The 26,939-nt window shown below is 41.8% G+C and overlaps 1 protein-coding gene across 1 annotated transcript in view; it reads right to left on the reverse strand.

Annotated features, from left to right (window-relative positions):
• LOC145987842 (zwei Ig domain protein zig-8-like) overlaps positions 1–26,939 on the reverse strand; it is a 366,613-nt gene that overhangs the window by 142,154 nt on the left and 197,520 nt on the right. Inside the window, exon 2 of the mRNA XM_083122585.1 lies at positions 7,980–8,146. Coding sequence (XP_082978711.1) covers positions 7,980–8,146 — 167 coding nt within the window. The remainder of the gene's footprint in view (positions 1–7,979; positions 8,147–26,939) is intronic.

The raw sequence follows: 26,939 nt of genomic DNA on the forward strand, positions 1-26,939 counted from the left end.
AAGAGATGGCGGAGAACCTAAGGAAATTTGAGAAGAATGAGCTTCGCAGTGTCATCAAATTTTACGTGTTGCAAGACAAATCCCTCATGGATATCCACAAAACTTTGCATGAGACTTTGGGGGAACATTCCACAGGATATGCAACAGTAGCCAAATAGGTGAGGCGTTTTAAGACTGGATATGGTGAGGCTGAAGCTGAACCCCGCTCTGGCAGGCCTGCAAGTGCAGTGACCACGGAAAACATTGACAAAGTACATGACATGATCATGGAGGATAGGCGCATATCCACCAAAACCATTGCTGCGTATCTGGGGATATCGCGTGATCGTGTGGGTGTCAAAATACCAGAGTATCGGAACATGCGGAAGCTCAGTGAGAACACGGTTGTATATGTCACGGGAGATCGTGCGCAAGTTTCAACACCCCGATGATTTTTTGAGCTGTCTGGTGACTGAAGATGAAACATGGGATTCACCATTATGGCCCACAGACTAAACAGCAATCTATGGAGTGACACCACAGTGGGTTTCCTCGACCGCAAATGTTCCGAAGTCAAATGTCAGCCGTGAAGGTTCTGGCATCGGTCTTTTGGGATAAGGATGGTGTCATCCTCATAAAATATCTTAAACAGGGTGAAACCATCAATGCTGCTGCTTGTTCTCAATATTTGATTGAATTGAAGGCGGCTATGAAGGAAAAACGTCGGGGAAAAGTGAGCCGTGGTGTGCAATTTCTCCAGGACAATGCGCCCTCGCACAAGGCCCATCAAACCATGCGATTGCAGCCTGATATGGGCTTTACCTGTGTACCCCACCCACCCTATTCCCCTGATCTGGCCCCATCTGACTATCACCTCTTCCCAAAGCTCAAAAAACATCTCAAAGGCACACATTTTCAATCCGAAGAGGCACTGGTTCAGGAGGTGGAGGGCTACAAAGGGTTACAAATGTTGAAACATCGTTGTGAAACGTGTATTGAGCTTCGGGGGGAATACGTTGAATAATGTATTAAAATGGTTGTTCCAGCTGTATTTCTTCTGGGTGATGTCATGAACTTTCCAGCCCCCCTCGTATTTCGGCTTTCTTACGCGGTTGCCGTTAGGCTGGTATCACAAGTCAACCTCGAAGGGAGAACTACCTGTGCCCCATGTCGTGCTCTGTTTATTATTGTGTCAGATTCTCATAACCTGCTGCTCACGCTCTGGGTTCTTGCGATACCATCAAACCGTGAATAATCTTGGAAGGGTTGCCCGTTACAGATTTGTACGCAGATCTGCATCAGTCAACCTGAATCTAAGATTGCCAGTGGATAAGTGTTATTGTATACTGTGCATAAACTACACTATCTACCAAAAAGTAATTGGGCACGTATACAAAATGGTTATCTGGTGGTGCGAACCCTGTTAGAACCTCGTGAAGACACCTCTTGCTGCTATAACAGCAGCCACTCTGTCAGGCATACTCTCGACTAGTTTGTGGAGGACGTCCATTGGAATGTGTCGCCATTCCTCTTGCAAGATCTCACTCAGTTGGACAATAGAGTTTGGCCGCATCTCCCGAGACCTCACCCGCCAGTCCAATGCCTCCCAAAGGTGTTATATGGGATTGAGATGAGGACTCTGTGCAAGCCAGACCAATCGGTGAACATTGTTGTCGGCATACCACTGCATAGTAGCCTCCGAAACATGCCACCTAACATTGTCATCCTGGAAGTAACAGGGGTCCATTCCGTAAAAACGCCACAAGGTTGGGAGCATTTCATTATCTAGTATTGTACAGTATGCCTGTGAGTTCATTGTGCCACGAACTAAATTAACCACCATCATAGGTGCCCAATTACTTTTTGGTAGATAGTGTATAATAAAACAGACTTTATTGGAAGAAAGTTCCATACCCTTTCATTTCTAACTTAAGAAAGGTATAAATCCGACACCAGTGATAAGTCAGGGTCTGTCATCTGTTTACTCTATTAGCTAATTGAGAAGTCCGATTTGGGTACCTTAGTTGTAACCATTCCAAGGCCCTAGAGGAACAGTGTAGTTGCGAGTCAGGTTGGATGAGCTCTAAATCCACTTATACGGAAATAATCTTATCTGAGATCAGTCACATGTATAACGCACAGAATGGAGTACTATAGTCGTGGAAAGAAATACTTCCCCAGGCGTTAAAGTATATGGGGGATGACCTAATGTACATCCGGATGTCATTATCGAAATCAGGTCACTTAGGTATGAGCTGAGGACGCAAAGAAAAAGAAAGCATTTTCATCTGAAAAGTTTCGCCGACTAAGTTACTGGACTCATGGGAAATGTTTCACCTGGGCACAATTCGGAGCTGGCTGCTATTGGAGCTAGACGTCATTGCGAGGGGTCAAATGCTGAACTAGCACCGTCTGGCACTGGTTCTCTTGTGCTAAGCAAGAATCTATTCGACGATCTCTCTTTCATAAAAATAACGAAATGGGGAATCAGTAAACCTGACAGCAGTGATCGATGGCTTTTCCCAAAGTAGCAAAATCCTTAAGTCGGACAGTCTTTGCTTGCTGCCCAAATTTACAGCAAATCTCTTCGTTCATTTAAGCCACATTGGGACTTCCGTGTTCAATTTAAAGTGTCGGTTGAGTCCCAGTATGCTTTTCATAATTTCTATATACTAGAAATGTGTTAAGATAATCAAATTCATTACAAGAATTAATAATTATTAAGGTAAGGTAAGTCATGAAAGCATATTTAGGAGATATAGAGGTAGGGACCCACACATTCTCGATCTTCGCCCATTTTGGAGGTGATGTGATCAGCACCACACTCGGGGCACCTTTACCCCCCCCCCCCCCCCACGGTTGCCCTCAGGTACCCTATTTATTTCAGGTTGGGTAAACCACACAGCCGCTTTATGCAGGGATAAGGCCGGAAAATTTCCAACCGTAGGTCACCCAGCGTGGGAATCGAATCCTGGTCTCCCGCGTTGCAGTCACACGACATACCCTATGGCGGTTCCTAATAATGATTATCTCCATTCAGACTGTAAACTGAAGGCGTCACAATTATCACCACTGAATACAGGGCAAACGTGCAACAATCTACGGAATAATATAATATAATACATACATACATACATACATACATACATACATATATATATATATATATATATATATATATATATATATATATATATATATATATATATATATATATATATACCACCATCCTCTCACACTATTTAATACTGAGTAATGAATTCATTCCAATTCTTTTATGACTGGCCCTCATATATGCATGTGTATGATGTGGTGTAAATGTATGTGTGTGATTAATTAATTGAGTGAGTTTGTTTTTAAGAACATTTTTTGCACAGAAAGGCTAATCGAGACTGGACCTACAGTTTAAAATAGCATCCGAACTACTATGTGCCTCTGCCTAGTACGTTTGCATATATGGCAAGAAAGAAGAAATTTACTGTACCATTTAAATATTGCTAATTGCTCATGCTTCTCTTAAGAGCTATTATTTTGAAGTTCAGACAAAAATGTACTATTTGGATAGTTGTATTTTTTGATCACGGTCATTATTTTGTTTCCGCATAATAATGGAAAGCAACAGTGTATCATCAAGGCAATTTAATGTTCATAAGATACAGTCTTATATTAACAGTATATGACAAGAAAAGTTGGGTGGTTGTTGATTTCCAAAGATACAACACTCTAAACTTACTCAGATTTCACTTTTCATGAAAAAAGAGATAGTATAACCTTGAACTTCAACATTTTCTACACGAGAGGGGAATTGAATACTAAACGTGGTAAAGTGCCAAAAGCGAAAGTGTTGGGAAATCGCATCGTTCAGCACATCAGCCCGTAAGAACGTTCACACTAGTGCATTTTTACACGCGCTTTGAACTACTTAGAGGGCTACCAGCCACATTTCACGTTTAGCACATGATAAAGCATGGCACATTTCACAGTTTAACGTGGAAAACGGTGTTTGAATTCTTGCGTTTACCAATTTTAGTCTTACATTTGTTTCAGGGTCTCAAAATTTCACATTAATTTTTCATGATCTACTGTACTTCAACATATAAAAAAAATCAAGCCAAACAAAAAATACGACTTTGTCTGAATTTAAAAATAATGGTTGTTAATATCAATACTTCAAAGGTATTTCGAAAGTATATATTACGTATATCGAAAGATCACTGCTTTGCACACAATAGATTAATAATCGTAGTTGGTAAATATCTTTAATATTGGGCTTTCTGATAGTCGTGTTACCTGCCAATTGTGTTTGCAGCTGTGGCGCCATTGATGCTTTTGCGGTCTTCCCTGACAAATATTGTGATCCCCTTTGATGTAATACGCATGAATACTACACGTTTGATCTCTATTGCGAAACCTTACATTTTGAACCTCATCACAGAGAGACGTACGCCCCTTTTTATTTTACTGATGCTTCTCTTTTCCATTATTTTTTCGAAAACAAAAACAAAAGGTATATAGTATCCCATTATCATGTAAACAGACAGGAGTGGGAGCTACAAGAAGCCACTGTCACGCCGGAAATAAAAACATTGACGTAATATCCGTCTTTCACGCTAGCACGTTTTACCGGATCGAGTACAAATATCAAAGAAGTTCTTCCTACAGATTCGCGTGAGGATTTCATTAGATTCTATTTTTACCAAATGGATGTCTTCAGTTTGATTTGGAACATGGATCGAGGTGCACTTCTTGATATTTATACCGAACTGTTTTAACTATAATAATACTTGTCGTACATTGATGAATAATAATGAATTTGAAGAATTCAATTGAACAGGTAAGAGACTTTGTAGGTATGTTTGGGAAGCTAATTTTCAAAGTTCGAACACGGAAAAGACGTTGAGAAAAATACAATAAAATATACATTAAATGGAAATTTGAAAAAGTAATTTTGGGAAACAAATTAGATACCACAGCATAATTTCAAAACCGGTTTTTGTATGTGGCACCAAATGTTGGACTATTTGTCAACATGATAAAAATATAATAAATTGTTCACAAATGAGATCTTTACAAGACCAAATTAGAAGAGAAGAAATCCGAAATGGAAAAATAAATTTAGGAAGACGATATCGTCTACAGAATTATTAATTTTTGTAGTCACAGAAATGACTTTCGTTACGCAGAGCTTCAAGAAGAAGAGGAAGAAGAATAATTCATATTTTTTTTGTTTAATGTAAAAATGTGTGTTCACATAACATAGTCGGTCGTTGCATAAGAATGGCCCTCAATAAATATTCACAATTAGCATTCTTTGCACAATTGTCTTTATTCTAAACTTTCTTACACTGAAAAAACTAATTAAGTTACACTTTATTTGTTAATAAGTCAAAACGGATCCCATTATAATGTAACGTGCCTATTTGAAACCACACCAGACGTTTCTTATCAGATACGTATATTTTTAAAATGTAATATAATAGAAAGCTTGAATACAATTCGAAATCTCCACACGTAAAACCTCATGTACCATTGATTTGATTTTGATTTGTGTCGCGTTTTGTGCCTCTTGGCTAATTTTCGAAGATGGGGATGAGTGATGAAATGATGAAATCCATGTACCATTGAGTACGAGTGTTTACACGGCACCCCTATCATTTGCAAGAAGTTCCAAGAAGTTACATGAAGAAGATAGGAAGAGAGAGGTCATCTGAGAATAGAGAAGAAATGGATACGACTGGAAGTCTATCTTGAGTGGGAGGTCGAAGTCCTTCAAGGACTGTAGCAACAAGGGATAAGTAAGTCTTACTACAAATGAAGCTAGAGAAAGAGGAAAAAGAGTCTAGTTATCAAACACACTGACAGAATTAAATTTACAAATAACATCAACAGAGATGTAATCGTTCTTGAAAAGATTGCTCAGACTGCGGTTGTGGAAACAATCTCTCATTTTTCTGACGCAGACTGAATGATAACCACGACAACTCATGCATACGTGACCTTGGTAATGCTCTGAGAGATATAACAGCATGAAAGCTCAAGAAAGAGACGGTTTTGTAATTCAATGAGAGAAATAAGCCCGTGCGTGACTTTGTTTCGTGTAACAAATAAGGCAAAAATAACCATTGGAGAACACTCGACCCTTGTTCACATGAAACAAGGAACGAAGAAAGGGCCGGAAAATGCAAATAGACTCCGCCTGCTTGGGAATCGAGGATAATGACTCTACAATCACCAAGAATTCATCCACACGAATTTCCGAAAAATATTCACTTCAGTAGCAAAAGAAACTGCTTCGTAATTAGCAGAGCGACCGCTTCAGTGGATCGCAAGAACCATGATTAAGTGCGAGGTGACCTGTGATTCAACTTCCTATTACCAGAAACTCCTTTGTGTATCCTTTCGTGTCGAGTAACAAGGTGTTATTGGAGTTTTGCTTCTTTTGTGAACACGAGGCGTCAGGCGCAAAGGTAAGGCAAACACCATCAACAGAAAAGAAAGTGGAGAGCGTGATTATGTAAAACCAAAAAAGGTAATGCTATCTTAGGTACATTGCACCGTGTCATTAAGGGTGCATGGATGCTGTGAAGGTAGGACTCCACACGTTCTTGAAATCGGCCATAATGGAGATGACGTGATAGCCGCAGATCCTCTTTATGTAAGGACATTGTCGAAAAGTGGCCGGGGTGGCTCAGTCGGTAACGCGTCTGACTACCATGCTAAAGGTCCCCGGTTCGATCCCCGGCCGGTTCAATTCCGGGAACTTTTCTAACGATGGAAGCGGCCCCGGCGCCTACCCAGCGTCGAATAACATGGGTACCTGGGGGAAACCCTGGGGGGTAAAGGCGGTCAGGGGCGTGATGCTGATCACATCACCCCCACTCACGACCGGATCAAGAAAGTGTGGGGCGTTACTCCCACACCCCCTATATGCCTTCATGACATGGTGCTATGCACAGGGGAGCACTTTTCCTTTTTTTTTTTACCTTTTTACATTGTCGAAAAAATTATACTGGAAATTCACAAATCCCTATCTCGCGTGTGATAAGATCGACTGGATATTAACTCTATTAGCTATAGTAGGCTCTTAAATGCAATCATTTGTAACTAGATCTGACCATTAAAGCTACATACATGACAAATTTGAGTAAAAATCGTAAACAAAACTATTTAAATTATCAAGCATTAATAAAAGTATATTATATACAACACTCAATGTTTAAAGCCGAATATTGATTGTTCTCCACAACTTAAAATTCAGCCAATGCAATCGCAGAGTCTGCTAAGACGAATTCAAGGGAGCAGCTTTCCAGATGTTTAATTTTATTGGCAATCAGCACGGATGAAAATATAATATTCTGTCCTGTATATTCTGGAGAAGGTTTTGAGCTTTGGGGAGCTAGCCTCGCTCAAATCCTTTGGGGCAGGACTAAAGATATTATTTCTGATCTAATCACCAGGTGAGTTCTGGGAACGATTCGGAGCTTTCAAGAGCTAACGTCATGACCAGATACTCCTTCTGAAGAAGTGACTATATAATCTACCGAAAGTTTCAAATTATCTCCATTACACAATTCTTTGCATCAGAAAATAAGAGTGGGATTTTCCTGCTGAGACAATTTCCATTAATATCCATCCTGTTTCTAAAAAAACATCACAAATAAATCCTGCGCGATGAGAGAATCAGAGCCAGACATTTTGTTTCCAGATGTGGGAGTTTCCAAGTGCAAAAAGCAGTGTTGCCACACGCCTGATTTTTGCCCAGTCGTAAGTGCACCTTCTGCTCTCAACACGCAGGTCAGAGAGAATGGGACACATATGCACTTCCTAACAGGAGATGACCACCGGGCATAGTCGCGCCTTGCACCCCGATTTGTTGCTTCCTAACAGGAGACGACCGCCGGGCATAGTCGCGACTCTCCTTCGCAATAGCTAAAAGTAGAATATCAAGTTGGTTCTCTCATCACGCGGGGGATAGAAAACACTAACGTTCAAGTACTTACGATTTTATCCCCCAGATGCTTAATTCGACACGGCAGGTGCGCCGTCTGTCCCACAGCCGCCGTTATGTTACTCGGAAGGGAGTCGAACACTGGACATATTCTGTCGCCCCTCATGTAAGACTGACGACTGGGATCTGCGATGCAGCCCTGCTTCCCTGAAGGGTAACCTGCGAGGAGAAACAAGTAATATATATAAGTATTCTGATGACACACTGTCTAGTGGACCAACATGAAGAGTTACCAGGAAACAAACAAACCAATGAAACAGTTTGTCGATGTTCCTTCATTAATTGACAATAGGAGACTCGCATACATATGTAGCTGTGTTTGTCGGGAGAAAAAGGGGAGAATACAGGTTGTCGGAATACGGTACTGATAACTCCAAGAGCTCTACTAGTATGAGTCTATTGTTGAGATCGATAATAATCCTGCTCAATTATGATTTCTTATTATTTCTTTAAAAATTCTTTAAGTTACTTGGCTACTTCTTAGATTCATTTGCTTATTTTGCCTTTGTTAAATTGTATGTAAAGGACACGATTAAATACAATTAATTTGTTTACCAATTTTTGTACTTATGTAAATCTCGTATTATGCAACACTTCAAAGAACAAACTTTTAATTTTCATGGAAATAATGTTAATCAAGCATTGAGTTCTTCTGTTTAGTATTAATACAATGAAACAATTACTGTCCAACTTGCTGCGGATATATAACATACACAGTAATGTCCTTTGGATGATTTCATTACTTAGTTATACGTATTATATGCATACCAGGATTTCAGTGTATATGCTACATACTGTATACAACAATATTTCAATATATTTACAAGTCAAAAAGATATCATAAATCGATTTATGTAAGTTGGCTTTCATTGTATTGCAGTATATCTAGAAAACATGCCTTGTTTGTGGATTATGAAATGAACTGTAATTATTAACACTTTCTTCCAGATTTGTAATTACATAAATAACGCCAGTGACAAGACAGTTTGAACAGAAGTTTAAAAACTACAAATTTCCATAATTGTATATTGTGATGACTAGAAAGAATTGCTTTATACTTACTCTTCATAAGTAATATTTTCTCTCTCCTTTTCTCCCGTTTTCTCCTTTATTCTCTCTCTCTCTCTTTCTCCTCTGGAATTTAGTTATTCTTTCTTTCTATTCCGCTTGTTTTATTTTCTTTGTCTCTTTCCTTCCCTTTCTACTCACTCTATGCCGCTCGTTTCTTTCTTTCGTTAATTCTCTCTCATTTGCTCTCACTGGTTCTCAATTATGTTTTTCCCCTTCTTTCATTTTCTATCAGTTTCCTCGTGGCTCTTCTTTCCTCTCTGTCTCTTTGTCTTTCTGCTATTCACAGGTAAACACAATGTCAATAAAGTTGTCACTTAAAAAGAACGCTTTTAATTTTGACTCGCTCAGAGAATTTTCTTGAGCTTTATGTATTGACTTGATGACGGAAAGTCCCCGTTTACTACTTTTCGTTACGTATTAACACCTCTTTTGTTATTCAACTTCGGTTTTCTGCTACTTTTGCAAATCCTGACTATGAGAATGAGATATGATACTGATGAAAGGAGACTCACAAAGAATAACAATGCACTCTCCGGGATTTGAACCCAGGAGCTGCGGTGGCGAGATCGAAAGTCGACCACATAACGCAATCTGCCACCGAGAAGTCGAACAGACATTTGTCTGTGAGTGTACAGACATTCTGACGTTGCAGGAAGGGAAACGTGGGGGTTGGCAACTTCTCTTTCGTCCGGACGTTAGAAGAACGCCGTTCAGATGGCGCTGATGGCTGTGGGTGGTTTGGCTTCGAACCGGAAGTCCGATTTAAACAGATAGAAAGAAGACAAAGCTTCGAGTTGAGAACATTAGAAGCTGTAAATGTTAAAAGGAGATAAATACGGAGGTTCCTGGAACGCTTCCAGGGCAAACAATCTGGAGGAAAAGCTCGTGGCAGAATGTTTACAGCGAAATGAAACTACAAAGGAACAATGCCTGTCTTCACGGATCGAGTTGTGTCCTCGAGATGGCGCGCCAAGTCGTTCGAAATAATTTGTTAATTTTTGCAACACAATTGTGCCATATGCTTAATCATCGGAAGAAAATAATGGCAGATAAAATGAACAGAAAGACCAGTCTCTACGCAAAACCACAGAGGAGTCCTTCGAAGCCGCTTTGGCTTCCATCGTGTAACCAGACATCAAAGAATGCTTGTAGAATTTAATTACATATACTGGTCAGTAAAAGCTATTAAGATGCTAGAGATTCGATTGTTGGTTTCTCTTATGAACTCAACATAGCAAATTCCGATGTATTTGAAAGAAGCTATAAAGGATTCTGTTATTACCTTCCCTCAATCTCAACCAACGAGTGGTCAAATACAATTGGAAATAAATATGGAACAATGTAACGGCGAAACATCTAACGAACAAGGCATTATCTATATGGTACAAAGTGATTCAACAAGTAATTGTAACGGCAGATAGATGTCACAAATATGGTTTTAGTAATTCTCCAAATTGTTATAATTGCCAAGTACCAAATTCGATTACCCATAGGATAACAGAATGTAAGAGAGCATCTACAGCTTGGTCAAAATTAAGAACAATGCTCAGTAGAATTTGTCGGACTTCACCAAACCAAGTATCAGCAAAATACATTATTTTACCAGAGTTTCATTTGTTCCCAAGTACAAAGCAAGAATCAGTTCAGTGATTAATAGCACAATACCTAATGTTTTTATTTCCTGTGGGGAAAAAAATATAATTACTTGTATTTTGGACTATCTCTAATACAAGAATATGAACAAATGCCTGTAGATTATAGAAAATCACATTATGCCAACTTTTTAAATGTAATACTTGAATAACATACCTGTAAGAGTTGTAAAGATTTACTGTATTTGTTTGATTTAAAATGGAAATTTAAAAAAAAAAGTGGTTAGCACATCGCGAATTGACGCCAGGGGTCCCGAGTTCGAATCCCGGCTTGGGCATGGATGTTTGTGTGTCCATTCATCAATTTTATCATATCATCATCCCCATCTTCGTCAATTAGACAAAAAGTGGCACAAAAGCGAAGTAAAATAAAGCAAATCAATCAATCAAGAAAGCAACGAGACGCTAGGTGTCTGGGCTTGCATAGTGGGGATGGCTTCCCGTAGAATGAGCATTCCTCGAAAAGGATTCGTTATGCTACGTGCAGCAACATGATCCCAGAAAAAAACTTGTCGTGATATTGATGGAGACCATGCAAGGCAATGCAGTGTGTTTGAGAAATTCCTGACAGTTTCAGTCATTACTAACTACAAGTTGTGGATAGGAATTGCAATCAGTTAAACAACACCGTGACTGTGTTTACTCATAAAAATGGAGGTGTAGAACAAATGTGTAGTGTGTTTTATCAGAATTTGTTATCAAAGCAAAACTTTCAAATGAGGCATCGTCGGGGCATTCCATCTACCAACAGTATTAAGACTGTCATAGCACAAGTCTATGGTAAGTGTTCTTGAAAGGGGAAGAAGTTGCACGCCCGAGGCAAGTAAGGAACGAGTTGTGCATTTCAGCGAAGTCCACGAAATATCGATTGCTAAGTTCCTATGTTCGTTGAGTTATCAATAACTGAATTCCGTCAGATTCTTCTGGGATACCCTCGAGTTCTTGCTAGTTCAACATATGTGGTGTAGTTCATATTTGAATGCCAGCATGAAATTTGGCACACACTATCCATACAATTCCTTACTTAAAGTATCGTTGAGACCCAAGGCATATGCAAGAAACAAAGCGAACTTAAAATGAAGTTCAGAGTCGCTTCTCAAAATTACTCACTTAATAAGAACGAAAGCATAAAAAAATTTCATTACAGTCAATTTCTACGTTGTTCATCACGTGCACAGAGGAAATAATGATATCGAATAGATATGTAAACGTTATGATTTTGTTTACAGTCCCAAATGTTGAAGAGCCTAGCGAGAAGAGGAAATTTATGACATTAAAATAATGGAAGGAAAACAAACGTAACGACATTAGAAGATTTAAAGGAAGATGAGTTTTTAGATATCAAAGGAAAAACAAATCTCTGCATTTTCAATCTCCTTCTCCCTTACTGGGAACAAATAGGAAAACATAACTTCAAAGATCTTGTGGTTCATTTAGGGCTGGTATTGATACGCCAAGGTGCAGTCTCCTCATTTCGGAGTGTAAATGGCTGTCTCGGGTCTCGAAGTATCTTGTATAAGCAGCATTTGCACCAGCGTGTAAAGGTCAATAAGGCAAAATAAACTTTTCCTCATTTTTATGCTGTTCGACGCTTTGTTTCGATGCTACGAACAATCGAAAATTTTATTTGATCCCGTATCAATAGCGTACGTACGATTTTTTTTTTCGGAGAAGACTGAAATTGTAAAGGTGGATATTACATAGCTGTGTTCTAGGAAGGCGGGATACAGTACAACGGATGCATAGGCGTGCGCAAGGGGGGCAAGGGGAGGCAAGGGGGGCAAATACCTCCCCTATTCATGGACGTCCGCAGATTTTTTCCACGGAGGGACAAGCAAGGTATTTTACCATGGGGCATATTACCCCAATAATAGTGTTTCCCCCTTCAAAAAACACCTCTTGAATTTGAATATTATCGCATTCCTGCATCCCGATTATAATAATTCATGTCAATTATTATTACTGAAATCAAATTAAACGTGTGAAAATTTCCTTTAGGTTCATATTCATTCGTTTTCTAAGGGAATGATGTGGCCATCCTTAACCCCTTCCAGACGTCCATGCCCCTATATTATTATATTTTCACCTAGAAATTTTGGATAGACCCTAGAGGAATCTCATCACCGTTAATAAACGATATTATACTCTTATAGAAAATGAAGTATTATCAAGCCGATGAAAGTTCAAAGCAACTACGGGGAAAGGGGATGCAGTGCCGCAATTACAGGGGGCAGGGGGCATTGCCCCCAACCTTGGACAGAAATCAATTTTAAGGGGGCAAACATGGAAGTAAAGGAAAGCAAGACTAGCATAATCTAAGAGTAGCAGGACAAAATGATACTCAAGGTGGAATTAGTTTATACGTCATTCTCGCATTATTTCTTCCAGACGGCCAAGAGCGCCTGCAAAAGAGGGGGGGGGCACAGAGCTGCAAGTGTCCCCTCGATTTAAAATGTTAGACAATAAAAATACATTTCGTAAAAGTTTATTGGTCCCTTCGCTCGCAATGTCTGCATTTCTTGCTGTCTTGTTAAGTTCAGAACTGTAGCTAGGGGTCGGCGAAAGTTGGCCTGGACGCCGAAGATCTAAATGAAAAAAAAAAAATTGCAAAACAGAATGCTATGGCGCTCCATGAAAATGTTTGCGCAGTATTAAATCAAAAATGTATTCATTTTGCAAAAATTTGGATCTGAAAATTTTCTTGCTCGCAATTTCTTGTCTGTAATACATTGTAACTACCAGGGAGAGAAGAACTGCTGCTAAATGTACAATTATTTGGAGGAAAAGTAGCGCGCACATTTGAGAGACAATTTATATGATTCTTGTTGTTGGTTTGTTGTGGGGTGGATGAATTGATTGTGTGTGTGGGGGGGGAGGTGTGTATATATACACACACCCATCGATGCAATAAAACTTAAACAGTGAGATAAAATGAGGTTTTTCTTTCCCAACTGAACTTGCACCCAGGCTTTTGCCCCCCCCCCCCCCATCCCTAATCAGAGGGTCTGCGCACGCCTATCAACGGATGTCGTAAATATCATTTTAACTTTGTTTTAAAAGTTGTCCAAAGACAAAAATGGTAACTGGAGGTCATTTTAAGATATGATTGCACTTGTCACTTTTTTTACCCGAGTTAGTTACTGCTTTTATTTGAAAATGTTAATGGTTTCAAATTTTCTGGAGGCGCCGTAGCTCATCATCTCCCTCCACCTCTCACAGGACAGGATCAGAATTGCCACTAATGCCTGTAATCTATTTTTGTTATGTATCGTCGTTCTTCTGCTCCTTGTGACTAATCGCGACCAACAGTGATGATTGGAAGATCATCCATGCCCAGAATGGGTGGCAAGATCGGTGGCAAGATCGAAAGCCTTAAGGCTGAAGAACTTATGGCGCTAGGCCACCTACAAATGGATTGACTTTTCAATTACTATAAACAAAATACAGTGTTGAATTCGAACTTTGATAATTATAACAGAAGATTATTTCCCTTGAAATTCCTATTGTAACCAATGTTTAAAGTTCATGTGGAAGCAATTCGAATTAGGTTTAGATACCCGTGTGGTATGTTTGAATACGTGGCATACTATTAAAGCAAAGACAGAGTCTCGTCCTCGTCTCGTTTATAGTGTCGCCTCGATAAGTCTTGAAGGTCCCTGCTCTCGTCTTTCCGTCTCGATTTTTGCGAGGCCGTCTCGTTCGGGACACAGAATATCCCGTGTCTTTCCAAGTCTCGTACATGACCTTGAAGATGGACGTAATTGGTATCATAAAATCAGTGCACAGAAGAATCTCACATGGCAACCTATTTGACTCCAATCTTAAATTAGACTTCAAAGTGTCAGAGTGAAATTGGTTCGCTACAATGCTGAGCGCCATAAAAATGTATCGTTCCCGAAAGCAATTGAGTGCAAGGATTGTTGCTAATAAAGCACAGATAAAGTGTTTTTGTTGGTCGTTATCCTTGTGAGCGGGACCGGCGGAACTTGATTTAGGAGAGCGGCTGTTCTCAAGACCTGTGGTTTCCATACTCATGTTTACAAGTCGTAGATGTGCAGCCATTTCTGTGAAGTTGTCAGCACGCGCTTCTAGATTCTTGCTTCTTTCTTTTCTTTTTTAACTCTTGCTTTCACACTAAATTATCTTCTGCGCCACGTAATGCCTTCGGCGCGAAGGAAAGAAAGACGTGCCGTGGTCGGGTGTATTATTAGAGAACCGGTAGCGTTCAGACGCGATGGCGCGAAAAAAGGGAGCATTTGCCGCCAAGTTGGGGGCGCGGAAGGAGGTGGGTAATGAGTTTCGTCAAGTGGGGCGATTTTCTCAAATTATGCACGCGAAGGGTAAAGAAGGGAGGGAAGAAGAAGAAGAAAAAAAAAAAAGGGCATGCAGAAGGAAAAATGCGTCTTCCTTCCTGCCTTAACGCTTTACTATTAGCCGCCATTTGCATGCAACAAGGAGGACATTGGAAGATTAGCTGGGAGGTCAAATGGGACGAAAAGTTTGTTTCGCTTTTATCTCGGCTCTTGTTTCATGACAACAATAATAAGGAGCCAATACAAGCCAAGAAACTGCCTCGTGGTGGGGGAAGGGGGCTTCAGAACATGTGGTGAGGCTCTCGGTGGAACGAGATAAAAATGTAAAAAAAAAATTGTTCTGCTTTAGTTTTCCGGTCATCATCTACGAAGGGAAAAAATAGAGTCGTCTTCTCGCACCAATCGCGAAGTTTCTGTCTTCTGACGTCACGTAGTATTGAAGTTTTAATGTTATAATAATTATATAATTAGCGCCTTTTTCTTGTTTTGCTCTACGTGCCTGTAGGGAACTTTTAACTGCAAGGTTGTGTCCTGTTTTGAAACAAAGAACAGCCGACGTCAAAGCTTTTAGTTAAGCAAATTGTAAATCACTATTATGTATTAAATTACTCTATTTTATGCAATGTGGTGTTCAAGCATTGGAACAAAAGCGTTAATAACCCTCAGCGTTCACATGGTTATAAGGTTGTGACTTTGTAATCAAGGCGTCCCGGTTTTTTCTCCGGTGAGTTTCGAATCTCCAGTCTATAGTCTGTGTATAAAGTGAACGTAAACTTAGACAAAAGCGTTAACAGACAGAGCAGATAAAATTTCATTATTAAAGGTAGAAAGAAATATTAATGAAAATTACGATAGACAATTTTTCTACTATTACCTTTCCCAGCTGATTGTATCCATACAAATTTTCATACCTGCAGCCTACAACTTTCACCCAATTTCTTGATAATGAAATATATACAGGGTGTTCATAAAGTCAAAGTGTCATTACAAAAGAAAATAGCTCGGAAACTACATGCAATAGAACAATGCTGTTGATTGTAAGATGAGCTACAACTCTCCACGTTTATAAGCGATACACCTCAATGTGCGCCCCTCTAGTTGCTCTCAGAACATCAAGACGGTAATACACTTCTGCCCATACACGCCCCAGCATATCACTAGTAACAGTTAGGATACTCTCCGTTATTCTTCTTCGAAGAGAAGCAACATCTGGTACAGGAGTGCGGTAAATACCTCCAGAAGAAGAAATAGAAGGGTGTAATATCAGGAGAGCGCAGTGGCCAGGGAATAGGTTTTTGGTAAAGGTACCGGGTCTTTATGAACACCCTGTATATATATATTTTTTAATTTTAAGTATTGGATGTACGATTATGCATTTTAACTTAATAAACTTAAAAAGTTGTTCGTTGTTTATGGTCACTTAAAATGTTGTAACAAATAGTGCACAAATTATTGATTTGTGATAATCCTTATCTCTAGAGCGAGGTGAGAACGTCGAGAGGAATTTTGTTCCTTAAACGTTTGTAAAATCAGTCAATCAGATCTTAAACCTTTGGCGACTTGAGAAGAATGTTACTGTTATCGGTTCTTGTGTTTTCAATTCAGTGTTTAGGTAAACTATTTTGCGAGGATAGAAGTAAGTTAACTTGCGTCTGTTACAGAGAATATCTACAGTTTGGGTCATAGTGACAATAGGTTGATTTATACTATTTTGCATTTTTGGTTGCTCTACTTGCTTATGGCAATGCACTACACAGTTAAGAGGTCATCGTATTGATTGATTGATTTGTTGCTTTAAGCCCACTTTATGCACAGTAAGGTTAATCGGGACTGGACCTACAGTTTAAAGTGAGATCCGAACCACTTGTGCCTCCGACGGGTATCGAACCCGGGAATCCTAAGAGACTATCGTAAAATGTATAATGTTCTACCCTTCAAATATCAGTCTGACTGTTAGTTTACAAAGAAGGGACGCAACTGTTTATTTGCTTAATGCTTTTTTACAAGTATATTGATTAATTTAACTTCGTAGCAGCCGTTAATACTTTTACAATTGTCAGTCGTTTTATGACACTTGTATGGTAGCGTAAACTGACAATATTACAAACTTTCTGAACAAAATAATACTAAACTGAGCCACTGCGTATAAAGCTCAATTAACATATAAATAGCGGTTATTCGATCATGTAAACATTGCACCCCCATGCGCCCCTCACGGTAAGTGATCCAAATTACGGCAGCTCAACTATTGAAAGATCCTCTACTATTGGGTGAGCAAAAATCACTGTTCAACTGACCAGACGATGCACAAAATTGCATATGAACTTCCAGTAATCCACATCATGTACGCGAAATGTTATTATACGTATAATGAGGAGATTGGTATGCATAATTAGGCCCATATTCTTCGCGGGAACCATTAACACTGCAAGAAATTGTGACAATATCCTGTAGGCATAGAGTGTATGTTTGTATTTGTATTATTTTTACGTTTGGCGTCGTTTTTATGCAAATTTTGGCTAAAGGTGACAATGAGTATGAGTGATAATTAGATTATATTGATGGAGGAACGTTCACAAATAACACCTATACCCAAGCGAACCGCTCGTCCACCGAGCCGACATTACAGCTTATGTCTCCATAGCATTGACAGATGTGTTGTGAATGAGGATCGTCTCAAAGCACGCATGGCCACCACGTTCGCCAAATCTCACGCCTACATGTTATATGTATGATGTGTTGAAAAGAAGACTATAGTCGCCGTTGTCGGAAGGAAATACAAGGAAGTAATTGCCACATTTATCAGCAACACGTCTTAGTTGGAACTGTCACGTGCTTTTGAGAATTTATTCAGACGCATGTGTATACAAAGGATGGTGTCATTACCAGCATTTACTGTAGTAGGTACAGTCACCGGCAATAAAAATGGGACACCTAGATCCTGAAATACTCGCTTCCCTGCAAGGCTTTATGAGTGTTGCCTAACTCTACGTCGATGAGTGGATTTTAATAGCACATGTTCAATGCCAACTTCTACCACCGCTGTAGTGCTATGCAACACACACAACGCCTTGCAGAGAGGCAAATATTTCAAGATCTAGGTGTCTCATTTCTATTGTTGGTCACTGTAAGCTTGCAATTTGTCGTATCGTATGTTGTTTTGTCATGTACACAGTGATATTTGACACATCGAAGCTAATTTTCTTCTCTTGTATATTGACCTCCCCGATGGCAGAGTCGTATCGTCGTCGCCTTGTAATCAAGGAGTCCCGGGTTCGATACCCGGTGGAGGCACATAGTGGTTCGGATCCCAGTTTAAAATGAAGGTGCAGTCCCGATTAGCCTTATTGTGCATAAAGTGGACTTAAAAACAACTAAATCAATCTTCTCTTGTGTACGGAGTCGATTTTTCAATCCAGCTACGGTCCAAAAGCAAAAGGTTATATTCGTGCACTAAACCGCAATACATTCTTCAGCAAATAGCGTGCTGTTCGAGTCGAAATCCCACAAATCAGCAACAAGCCCCGCAAAGTGTATCAGGATGGAGTGAATCCAAGACAGCATGTTCCACGTGTAGCTCCCAGCATGCATGCAATCAATCTCTGAGAATAATCAAGAGCTGTGAATCTCCAAGTCATTAATAATTACTCTACGGACAGTGAGCCCGTAATTAATCCCGTGCACGAGCCTCATTTGCAAGAACGCTTCGAACATCGTCATGAACCGTGGAACACGGAATGACACGGCAGAAGTCGGTGTAAACAGAATAAAGATTATGGATGGACATTACTGATAGCCATTGCGGTACACTAGGCACGTATTTCTATTTGGGTTATATTACGTTGGTTATCCGCCTGTCTACATTAAGAGCGAAAATGAATGAAGATAAAATCCCAGTGAATAATAAAGGGATACATACGTACCCTAGCATATCATTTCAATATATACTTTGTACGAAGGTGTTTTTTTGGGAGGGTGGGGTGTTGACATTAGAGAACACATATGGCAAATAGTAAGGTGTAGACTTCGTCTGAATTCGTGTTCCCGGACCCCGTGGCGGAGTGGTAAGCACATCGCGCTACGACGCCAGGGGTCCCGAGTTCGAATCTCGGCATGGGCAAGAATGTTTGTGAGTATCCATTCATCAATTTCATCATATCATCACTCATCCCCATATTCGCACATTAGCCAAAAGTGGCACAAAAAGAGAAGTAAAAAAAAGCAAATCAAATCAAATTCGTTTTCCATTAAAAAAAAACTGTCTTATCCCTGGAGTTTACCCTATTGGTAACCCCAGGAAGAAAATAATTCAATATTCATCCGTTACAAACTCTGTGCACCAGCACAAAATTATTAAATATTAATTACAGTAAATAAACTTTATTACGTAATACTCAAACCGGTAATTGCATAATGCATGCTCAAATAAAGGAAAATGTCAATGGGGTAAAAAATTAGCCCATTTGTATTGCAACGGTGCTTTTTCGCTTCGTATTTCGAGGATAAAATAATGTATATGAGAAAACAATTACCGATGGTACTTAGGGGTGTCGCTTGAACATTTTGTAAGGGACTTGATACGTCCTCTTCCCTTTGAACAGAGAATATAACTGTTTCAGTTTGAGATTTTAAGCCCACTTTATGCACAGAAAGACTAATCTGGACTGGACCTTCAGTTTACATTGAGATGTGAACCACAATGTGCCTCCATAGGTTAGTATACGGTATAGTCCTAATTGTTATGTATAGGGTAGATCGGGGCAAGTTGAGACGGAGGCAAGTTGATACATTGCCATTTACGAGGGAACGCGCATGCGCTGGGTAATGTCCGATAGACAGAAGACGCCGTTCACCAGTCCCTATTGCCTGAGCGTGTGCACGGCTAACGAACAATTTTGTGAGCGAAGTTATCCGACCAAGTGTATTTTTCAGGGTGTAAAGTAACTTTTTTGGATGATGTTTGAAGTCTCCTGGTGGGCTTACATGAACTGTGAATTATTTTGTGTTGGTGGATGTGTGTTGTGCAACTAAAAGGTAAGAAAACTCGGTTATTGTTGTTCGTTTTTCTGTTGTCTGTAGTACAACCTTGGTGACAATGAAGTTCGACCAGAAAGGAATACGTGATTAAATGCACAGAGTCATAGGCGGTGGAATGGGTGACCCGCAGAAGTGACGCATGTGTGTAAGAGGAGGCGTGTGAGTAGGCAAGAATCGTGATCCTAGCATGTTCCACCCAAGGTCACGTAAAGAACGAAAACGGGGAACTATACGCGTGACATTGAACTTCGACCAGGCACCAGACCCATACGGGAAATTCCAGATAGTGGCGCATTCGACGGAAGCATGACGTCACGGACACGATAAGGGAGTCCGCCGTATATAAGAGCGTGCTGTGCACCGAGGAACCGCAGTGCATCATCACCATGGCCAGGGTCAAACCTATTGACAACACCGTGAAGAGAAGAGTGGTGGTTTTTTAACGGGATGGACTCAGTGAACGGGAAATAGGACGCCAACTGAACTTACCCAAGTCAACCGTCCACTGCATCATCAAACACCACCAGTAGAGCAATCAACCCGGTTCACCAACCGAAAATGAGGCTCGGTGAGGCTCGCCTTAATAGATTTCTCTCGTAAGGCATGAGCCTCATTTTCTCGCAGTGTTACCAACTCCTCACCCGAAAAAATCACCAAGGTTTTTGGGTCTAACCTAACCTAAGGCAAAGAGTTGGCAACACTGCAAAGCAAGCCTCAAACAGTGTTGCCAACTTGTTCTTGACCTATTTTTTATTTTACGGCGTTTTATGCACTAAACTAACCTACAATGAGAGTAGAGTAGTGTCCCGGGTTCACAGCCCGAAAATGGCGCTCGGTGGCGCTCGCAGTGTTGCTAACTCCTTACTTGAAAAAATCACCAAGGTTTTTGTTTTTGGGTCTAACCTAACCTCAAGCAAGGAGCTGGCAATACTGCTTGAGGCTTGTTCTGCAGTATTGCCAACATCTTACTTGAAAAGTTACCAAGATTTTTGTTTTTGGGTCTAACCTAACCTAAAGCAAGGAGCTGGCAATACTGCTTGAGGCATGTCTTGCAGTATTGCCAACTCGGGCAAGGCGTAGCCTTTTGGGTGTATGTTAACCTCACAGTGTTGCCAACTCGGCGTAGTTTTTTACGCTGTATAATTTTTTAGCTTTTTTGTGTGTGAGTGTATATGTGTTACCAACTCGGCGTAGCCTTTTGGGTGTATGTTAACCTCACAGTGTTGCCAACTCGGCGTAGCTTTTTGGGTGTATGTTAACCTCACAGTGTTGCCAACTCGGCGTAGCCTTTTACGCTGTATAATTTTTTAGCTTTTTGTGTGTGAGTGTATATGTGTTGCCAACTTGGCGTAGCCTTTTGGGTGTATGTTAACCTCGCAGTGTTGCCAACTTGGCGTTGCCTTTTGGGTGTATGTTAACCTCGCAGTGTTACCAACTTGACGCAACCTTTTGGATGTATGTTAACCTCACAGTGTTACCAACTCCTCACTCGAAAAAATCACCAAGGTTTTTGGGTCTAATCTAACCTAAAACAGCTGGTAATTTTGCTGAGGCTTGCCTTGTAGTGTTGCCAACTTACTCGAAAAGTTACCAAGATTTTTGGGTCTAACCTAACCTAAAGCAAGGAGCTGGCAATGCTTGAGGCTTGGCTTATAGTGTATAAAGCAATTTGCCAACCTACTGGTATTGTCATAGCTTTTTACGAGAGAGAGGAGAGAGGGGGAAGAGTTAAAACAACTGGCAGCTGCCAACACCTACCTACAGCTTTTTTTTTTTGTTTGGTGTAACCTCTAAAGCAACTGGCAAGTTTGCTTGAGGCTTGCCACAGTGCATAAAACAATTTTTTTGCCAACCTACACACACTGGGCAAGGAGAGCCGGCAACAAATATATACTGTTGTAAAAGAGATGGATGGCAGCATAGTATGTGTGTGCGTGTGTGTGTAGCATTATTAACTAGTGTTGGCAACCCACTTACAACTAAAAAAAATAGAGATGCCAACGTTGCTGTAAAAGAGAGAGACCTATCGTGACCTTTGTAAACCTCTCTCGGGGGAACGATGTGCCACACGCGCGCGCGTTGGCGCCTTTATTATTTTCGTATTGCATACAATATTTATTGTGTTTTTTTTTCTATCTACACTCATATTTTTCTTATATATTTTTTTATTTTTTATAGGGTTGATTAAAGCACATATTTGAGGAGGACAACGCCACCCATATATAAATAAACCCCTCGAATTAACACTAATTAGAATTACCTTACAAAATTTTTCTCATAAGGCATTTTTGTTTTGTAAACACTCTACCACCAACAGATCACATATAAATAAACATACCCCCCCCAAAAAAATGCGCTCCATGAAAAGTTGCCCTGTGTGCAAAAAAACTATATCAAGCAAAAATTTTGCAAGACATTGTCGTACCTGCGTGCCAGGCAGGCATTTGGCTACCACTGAACTATGTTCCGGATGCAATAAGCACATTACAATTGCGTATGCCAAGAAGCATAAGCTTATTTGTTTAAACAAAAATACATCTGGGGCTCAACCGTCGACCTCAACCAAGAGGAAAGCGGAAGCTGACTCGCCACCATTCGCCAAACGCATCAAAACTGTGGCCAAAGCAGACCAGTCTGCTTTCCAGCGTTTGTTAGAGGACTTTCCTTTTATTTCTGAGGGTTCATGCGACGTGCGTAGCTTTTTGGAGAACGTGCAAGCGCAAATTATTTCCGTCCTCGGCGATGCGCTTGCAACACACTCCGCCAAATTCTACGCATCGCTACGTTGTCAGTACAAAAAGCCGTCTGATGAAATTTACAGCTTCTGCCACAACACCAAGGCGAAGACGCTGCATCTGACGGATGTCGAAAACCTCGAGGACATCTACAACAAGTTTGTCGAGGAGCTGCTGGCAAAGCAAGAGGAGCATGAAGCCGAGGGCTCGGGGGGTTCGTTGTGCGGCGAGCCTCACGAACTGCGCGTCAAACTTTCCAAGTTTATGCCTCTCTCCGCCTCCAGCTACGTCCGTTTACCATCTGCTATTAAGGATAAAAAGGCCGTCCTGAATATTCAGAACAGTGACGCCAAGTGCTTCCTATGGTGTGTGCTTGCAGCGTTACACCCTGTCCACTGGAAAAACCAACCACACCGAGTTAACCACTACCTACCCTACGAGTTGGAGCTGGAAGATGCGATGGCTGGGATCGACTACCCGGTGGCGCTTTCGGACATTCGAAAGTTCGAGGCCCGTACACACAACCCTCGGTTGGCCATCAACGTTTATGGCCTCACCGACGAAAATGTGGTGTACCCTATCCGGGTGAGCGACGTGGACGACGACGGTGCGCAGGAAATTCATCTTCTGCTCATCAAGAACGAGACCCACCACCATTACACCCTCATTCGCTCGCTCTCTCGGCTTGTTTCGAGCCAACGGAGCAGTGATAGTCACCACGTCGAGGTGTGTCGCAGGTGCTTGTCAATGTTCGACGGACAAGATCAACGCAGTTACCAACACATCAGAGGTCCCAACATCGCTGCCGAGAAGCTCGCTAACCACAAGCTCTACTGCAATGCTAACGAACCGGGGGTGGCAGACTTGCCCGAACCTGGCGCCGTAGAGTGTTTCCGCATGCACGGTGCCATGGTGGAGCACCCCGCTATTATCATCGCGGATTTCGAGGCCTTTCTCAAACCTCTGTCCACTTGCGATCCCGATCCAGAAGTTTCTTCCACCACCCCTTACCAACTCCACGAGGCATCCAGTTTCGCATATGTTGTGGTGCGACGAGATCAACACATCGACCCCGTGCCCTATGTGTACCGTGGCCCCGACGCAGCCAAACATTTTCTTGAGAGGATGGTTGTCGAGGCCATCGAGATAGGGAAGGTGCTGTTGACCCCCAAGTCTATGCTCCCACTGTCCCCCGACGATCAACATAGACACGAGGAGGCTACTACCTGTCCTGTGTGCACCTGTGAGTTTAGCATCAACAACCGTAAAGTCCATCACCACGATCACTTTAACGGTAGGTACGTTGGTCCTTGGTGCAACGACTGCAATCGCTTGGCCCGGGACCCGCGCTTCATCCCTGTGTTTTTTCACAATGGCTCGGGGTACGACTTTCACCACCTGATCAAGCATCTTGGATACGACAATGCAAGAATCAATGTCCTGGCACAAAACGAGGAGCGTTATATTAGCGTCAGCAAGTGGGTGCCGATCCCCAACTCAAAAAGCAGGAGCATCGAGCTTCGCTTCCTCGACTCCCTGAGGTTCCTCTCGGCTAGCCTCGATGCTCTTGCAGGGAAGCTGAGCAACAAACAAATGCTCATTACCTCTGCGAATTTTCCAAACTTGGACGCCAGTCTCTTCAGGCGTAAGGGGGTCTACCCCTACGAATACGTCACCGACTCTACCAAGTTTGCGGAGACGTCGCTTCCTCTTCGAGCAAACTTCTATAGCAAGCTGCGAGGCTCGGGCATCTCTGAGGATGACTATAACCATGCTCAGTCCATGTGGCGCGAGCTGGATTGCCAAAATCTCGGGGACTACCACGATGCGTACCTCAGACTTGATGTGACGCTCCTCGCCGACGTGTTCCAGACGTTCCGGGCGACCGCAATGAACATCTACCACCTGGATCCCGCCTACTTCTATAGTCTCCCCGGACTGGCATGGTCAGCCATGTTTCTGGTGACGAAAATCAAGCTGGAGCTTCTTTCGGACGTGGACATGATGCTGTTTGTGGAACGTGCCAAGCGGGGTGGAATGGTCCAGGTGTCGCAACGGCACGCGCGCGCCAACAACCATCACATGGCTACTGGCTACGACTCCACCCAACCGTCAAGCTACATCATGTACACGGACGTCAATAACCTCTACGGACACTCCATGATGCAGCCACTCCCCTTTAGAGGGTTCGAGTGGGCTGACCCTTCCAAATTTGACATCAAAAGTTTCGACGATTCGGAACATGGGTTCTTCGCCGAGGTGGACCTTGAGTTCTCCGAGAAGCTGCAGGATTTGTTCTGCGATCTCCCCCCTGCACCCGAGTTCAAGTGTCCACCCGATTCCAACCAGAAGAAGCTCGTCATGGATTTCGAACCCAAGAAGAATTACGTCCTGCACTACCAGAATCTCCGGTGGTTGATGCGGCAAGGGGTCACCGTCCACGCAGTTCACCACATCCTCAAGTTCGAACATTCTTCCTGGTTGCGTCCATATATCGAGCTCAACACTGAACGCCGCACCGCAGCCACGTCCGAGCTTGATAAGGATTTCTTCAAGCTTATGAATAATGCGGTGTTTGGCAAGACCATGGAGAATGTACGGAATCGCGTGGACATAAAATTGGTGACGAGGAAAGAGCGATGTCGTCAGCTTGTTGCAAGTCCATTGTTCAAGTCTCGAACAATCTACAACGAGCAGCTGGCTCTGATTCACATGAAGCAAGGCGTGGTGAAGCTCAACAAGCCCATCTACGTTGGAGCCACTGTTCTGGATCTGAGCAAGCTCCACATGTTCGAGACGTACTACGACATATTACGTCCACACTACGAGCACAACATCTCGCTTCTCTACACGGACACGGACAGCTTGGTGTACCACGTTCGCACAGCCGACGCATACGGGGATATAGCCACAGCTCCATCTTTGGTTAACCTCTTCGACACCTCGGGCTATCCCCAGCCGAACCAGTACGGAATCCCGGCTCGCAACAAAAAGGTGCCTGGCAAACTCAAAGACGAGAAGGACGGAGACGTGATTCTCGAGTTTGCAGGTCTTCGTGCCAAGGCCTATACCATCAAAGCCGAGGGCAGCGTTACCAAGAAGGCCAAGGGTGTCGGCAGACAGGTGGTTCGGGAGCATCTCACATTCGAGGACTTCGTGGATTGCCTCAAGACCGGGTCGTCGGTTCTAAGAGCAGAACAGCGCATCCAGAGCGTCGACCATGTGTTAACCACCAACAAAGTGAGGAAGATTGCCCTGGATCCCAACGACGACAAGAGGTGCGTTCTCCAATGTGGAATCCACACACTGCCGTGGGGGCACTATCGCTTAGCAGAAAGCAAAACCTGCAACATGTGCCCATCTTCAACAGAAGATTCATAAAAACAAAACAAACAAAAAAAACAAAACAAAAAAAAAACAAAAAAAAAACACTGACAGTCATTACAAAAAACTTTGACCGTATTCTTAAATAACCAGCATAATATGAATCTCTTTGGTTTCCGAAAACAAGCCAACGTGGAGACTGTACACCGCGCGACGACAGATCATGAATTTCTACCTTCCATGTTAACTAAACTCAACGGTCTACTGATTGTTCACCTTAACAGCATTTGGACGAAATTGGATGACGATGTGGGCAAGATGTTTTACGTCTTCAACAACAATTTACATTTTTACAAAATTCCGATCGATGGAAAACTTCAAATCACCATAAATCCGGAAAACGTAGGCGAAATCAAAATATCTACCGGCAAGAACATTTTTCGAATCAAGCACGACAAGATGCTTTCTAACATTACGTACGATGTTTCCGCAGGAGATTACCTGTACGTCGAACTCCTCGGAGATTACGACAAACTTGTTCCTCTCTTCGTAGAATTACGAATCGTCTATCCTATTATAAATAACCGTTAACCAAAATGCCTAACGACATTTTCGGCAACACTAAGCGTGTAGACCATGCAGAAGAGATTCTTATGTTGGATGTCCGAATTAAAAAGTTGAGGAGCGATTTGATCGCTTTGCAGGAGACCTTAAACAAAAGTTTAGAGTCGGAGATCGCTACGCTCCAAACGCAATGTCTCGACCCTATTTTGAAAATCGATTCCGAACTGAAAACGCTCATAAAAAATTATGTTGACGT

Source organism: Lepisma saccharinum, chromosome 5 (genome assembly GCF_977018435.1).
Source record: "Lepisma saccharinum chromosome 5, izLepSacc3.1, whole genome shotgun sequence".
Classification (NCBI taxonomy): Eukaryota; Metazoa; Arthropoda; class Insecta; order Zygentoma; family Lepismatidae; genus Lepisma; species Lepisma saccharinum.